Genomic DNA, 3,907 nt, shown 5'->3' with positions numbered 1-3,907 from the left:
ACCATATAGTGTGATATCTTACTAAATTTACCCATTTTTACATACTGGGCCATTAAAACTTTAAAATTTTTGTAAGAAGATATATGATTGGATATTTTAAACATTCATCAGGGTCTTTTCCGTGACTTCTAAGGTAAGAAAGTACAAGGAAGTAATGAATGCACACTAATTTATGTAATAAATTACTGCTATGAACATTTTCCATTAGATTTTTAATAAAACTGACCTTAATATTCCACAAATTTTGAGGGAGGAAATTGATAGTCTTTAAATTTTTAATTTTGATTGTTCTGATAAATATTAAATTTGATATTTAATATCAAAATCCCAATAGCAGAGAACACAAAATAGTCAGCTGTTATAAACGTTCTTTAGGAAGTGAGCCAAGAGCCAATGTGCTGGCTGCTGAGTCTCTTAATGGCTGTTTTCATTTCTTGATTCCTCAGAGTGTAAATAATTGGATTAAGGAGAGGGGTGATTATAGAGTAAAACACAGAAAGAAACTTATCTACAGAGTAACTCTTGAATGGGAAAACATAGATGAAGATAGCAGGACCAAAGAAGAGAGTGACCACAGTGATGTGAGCAGACAGTGTGGACACTGCCTTAGAGGATGCACTGGCGGAGTGCTGACAAATGGTGACCACCATGACAATGTAGGATAAGAGCAGGAGAATGAAGCAGATCAGGGACAGTAGTCCACTGTTTACAGTAACCAAGAGCTCTAGGATATAGGTCTCAGTGCAGGCAAGCTTGATGACCAGGGGAAGATCACAGAAAATGCTGTCCACAACATTGGGACCACAGAAAGGTAAACCTACAGTGAAAACCATCTGGCTTGTGGTATGTATGGACCCAATTGCCCATGAGAGCAGCAGAAACCCAATGAGCACCCTGTGATTCATGATGGTCTGATACTGCAAGGGCTTGCATATGGCAACATACCTGTCTATGGCCATAGCTATCAGAAGAGACATCTCTCCACCCCCGAAGAAGTGCATAAAAAACATCTGGACCATGCAGCCCCACAAGGAGATGGTCTTGTGTTTTCTAAGGAGGTCGGCAATCACTTTGGGAGTTGTAACAGAAGAAAGACATAAATCAAAAAATGATAAATTTGCCAGAAAGAAATACATGGGGGAGTGAAGATGTGTATCAACTATCACAGAGATCACAATGAGGAGGTTTCCTACTATGATGGCTACATAGACAAGGAAGAAGACTGCAAAAAAGAATATTTGAATTTCTTGAGAAGTGGAAAGTCCCAGCAAGATGAACTCAGACACACTTGATCTGTTGTTGGGGACATCCATTCATCCTTTCGTATGAGTTTATCAGAGGTTGCCTAGAAGAGGGAAAAACACACAGAATATCATAGGGACTGACAAATCCATAAACTTCATCCTTACTTACATACTGTCTCTTATGCAGGCAAACAACCCATTTGGTAGTATGACTACTTCTTTCGTATTTTACAGGAGATATTTCACTGGACCACATGGTATAGAAACTGGAGGGAATAGAGCCAACTAAATAAAATGGGTGTATTGGTTAGTAGGGGCAAGGTCAGTTGGACATTTGAGAAAACCTCTCCCTTCTTGTTCAGCTGTAGATCAGACTGTGTGTGAGCATTTAATTTATTAGAATGATATAAAGGAATTTTGGAAGGCAAAAGCAAGATAAATTTATCTTTTGCAGGAAGTGCATTTACTGACATTTTTGTGACATTCCAGTACGTAGTAAAAGTTTGCCATATTAAATATTGCTGAAATCACATAAAGTAATTATGCTTCTTGAAAGGACTAATTATGGACCATGAACATATATATTGTTGTTAGAAGATTGAATGTGGAGACAGTTATATCGTTAACTGAGATCAAACTCAATTACTGAGGAAAGGTTAAGGTTTTTAGACTTGAATGACCCAGATTGACTCTCAAAACTACAGATGCTCATCTAAATATTGCCTAACTCTTCATTTCATATGATCAGACATAAAGTGTCCCATCTGTGCATTCTTATCCAATTGCTGGAAAATTGGATCAGATAACCATTTTTATTTAATATTTTTTTAATGTTTGTTTATTTTTGAGAGAGAGAGAGTGCAACCATGGGAGGGGCAGAGGAGAGAAAGGGAGACACATAATCCAAAGCTAGCTCTAGGCTCTGAGCTGTCAGAACAGAGCCCGATGCAGGGCTTGAACCCACAAGCTGTGAGATCATGACCTGAACCAAAGTCAGATGCTTAACCGACTGAGCCACTCAGGCACCCCTCTGGTATTTGTTAAGTCATATGTTGTAACATATATGAGTGTATAGAAATACCTAAATCACTACTAGTAGGACTAGTGAAGTTTTCCTTTGTAGTCTTGTTCCTCTTTCCTCCATTAGTGAGGGATAAAGAGTACGGTGAATCATTTACCTTTGTAAACATGACCTAACAAAACTTAAAATGTGATATATTCTTTGAAGAGAGTACTGTCTTGGGTTACTTAGCCTCCTTGAACTTGTACTTCCTCACAATTATTTTCTTTAAAGTCCCTTTAACTTTTACCTTTGTCAAAGATGGAACAAAGTCACAGATACTCCGTTGCTGACTGAAGTGGATTCAGCCAAGCTAAACGAACTTTTAAAAAATACGCACAAGTAGAAAGAATAGGTCAGTGCTCAATCAATTTAAATTCACCTATTTAAGACCTTCCTTGTTTGGCTGATTTTAGCTCTATTTTTCAAGTCTTATTCCAGGCATGTTGTTGAACTCCAGTCTTTTCCTTGCTTTTATGAGAGCCTAGACCCAGGGCTAATGAAGATTGTCAGAAAATAAAATAGAATATATGTGATTTGGTGAGTATATTTCAACCTTTTAGTTACACAGTTCAAATTTTTAAAAATATAGTATATCTAGATAACCATAATAAACATTTAATCATATTCTCTTTTCTATGCATGGTTACTATCATTAAGACACACAGTTCTTGTAAATGGCCCATAATCTTCCATTTTTGACAATATCATTCAGAGTAGCATAAAAGTTTCTTCTTTCACAAGGTAATAAAACCAAAAATGGACATCTTAGTTCTCATTCAAAGATGTGAATCTATATTTCTTCTTTGTGCTTTGCACTCTTATCTATAAGACAATGGTCTTATCTAAACTATAGTCCTTGGACCTTCTGTATTTCTCTGAAATATGAAATAAGTGCACCTTTAGGTACACAAGGGTCTGGCAAAGACAGAGTTCTAGACAAAATGCTATTTCTACTTTTTTTCTGGCTTAATAAGTGTTTAACTACTTGGTCATTTCCAGACTGTTACCATAGGAAAGTTGCATTTTCTCATATGGTTTTCTAGCAATTTCTAACAAGTATAATGATACCATCAATATTTTATGAGTGGTGACATTCTATTATTTTCAAACTAATGAATCAAGCATTTTATCCTTGCATTTTTAAAAACAATAAAGGAACTTTCTCTATATTTCTGCTATAACTGAAAGAATAAATTCATTCAACCTGATATGTGTAGCCAAAAAATTTGAACATACCTAGATTTCTCTTCTCTAAGAATAATTTATTTGGCCTGCATTGGTGATCATAATCTTACTTTCCAGTAATTATTGGTATAGTATTTTCTGATTTTTGTATTTTTTCAATTGTAACAAGATCAGGTTTGTTCCAGTTTAATTTTCCCCTTTCATCCCTCCCCTCAGTTATCATTTTTGGCATATGTATATACCATTTATAGACACATTTAATGTTACTAATGAAAATAATGTGATCAGTGCGGTATATTGGTAGAGTAGCATGTCAGGATTATGTAACCTACCAGTATGCACTTGGACCTCAGAAGTAACATCAATATGAAATGGATATTTAATCTTCATCATTCAGTGACTTTATTTTCTTCTC

The 3,907-nt window shown here is 35.6% G+C and overlaps 1 protein-coding gene across 1 annotated transcript; it reads right to left on the bottom strand.

Moving 5' to 3' along the window:
* Positions 1–371: 371 nt before the first annotated feature.
* Positions 372–1,313, bottom strand: LOC121021764 (olfactory receptor 4K13-like). The gene has a single exon (XM_040462394.1). It carries the CDS (start codon positions 1,311–1,313, stop codon positions 372–374), a length of 942 nt encoding a protein of 313 aa, XP_040318328.1.
* Positions 1,314–3,907: the final 2,594 nt, after the last annotated feature.

The sequence above is a fragment of the Herpailurus yagouaroundi genome, unplaced genomic scaffold (assembly GCF_014898765.1).
Source record: "Herpailurus yagouaroundi ecotype Mexico unplaced genomic scaffold, PumYag 315, whole genome shotgun sequence".
In the NCBI taxonomy this organism is placed as follows: domain Eukaryota; kingdom Metazoa; phylum Chordata; class Mammalia; order Carnivora; family Felidae; genus Herpailurus; species Herpailurus yagouaroundi.
The sequence above is the reverse complement of the archived record's forward strand: the minus strand, read 5'-3'. Positions and strand labels throughout refer to the sequence as shown.

Coding starts and splice junctions, on each gene's coding strand:
- LOC121021764 (XM_040462394.1), bottom strand. CDS start 1,313: ATGGATGTCCCCAACAACAGATCAAGTGTGTCTGAGTTCATCTTGCTG.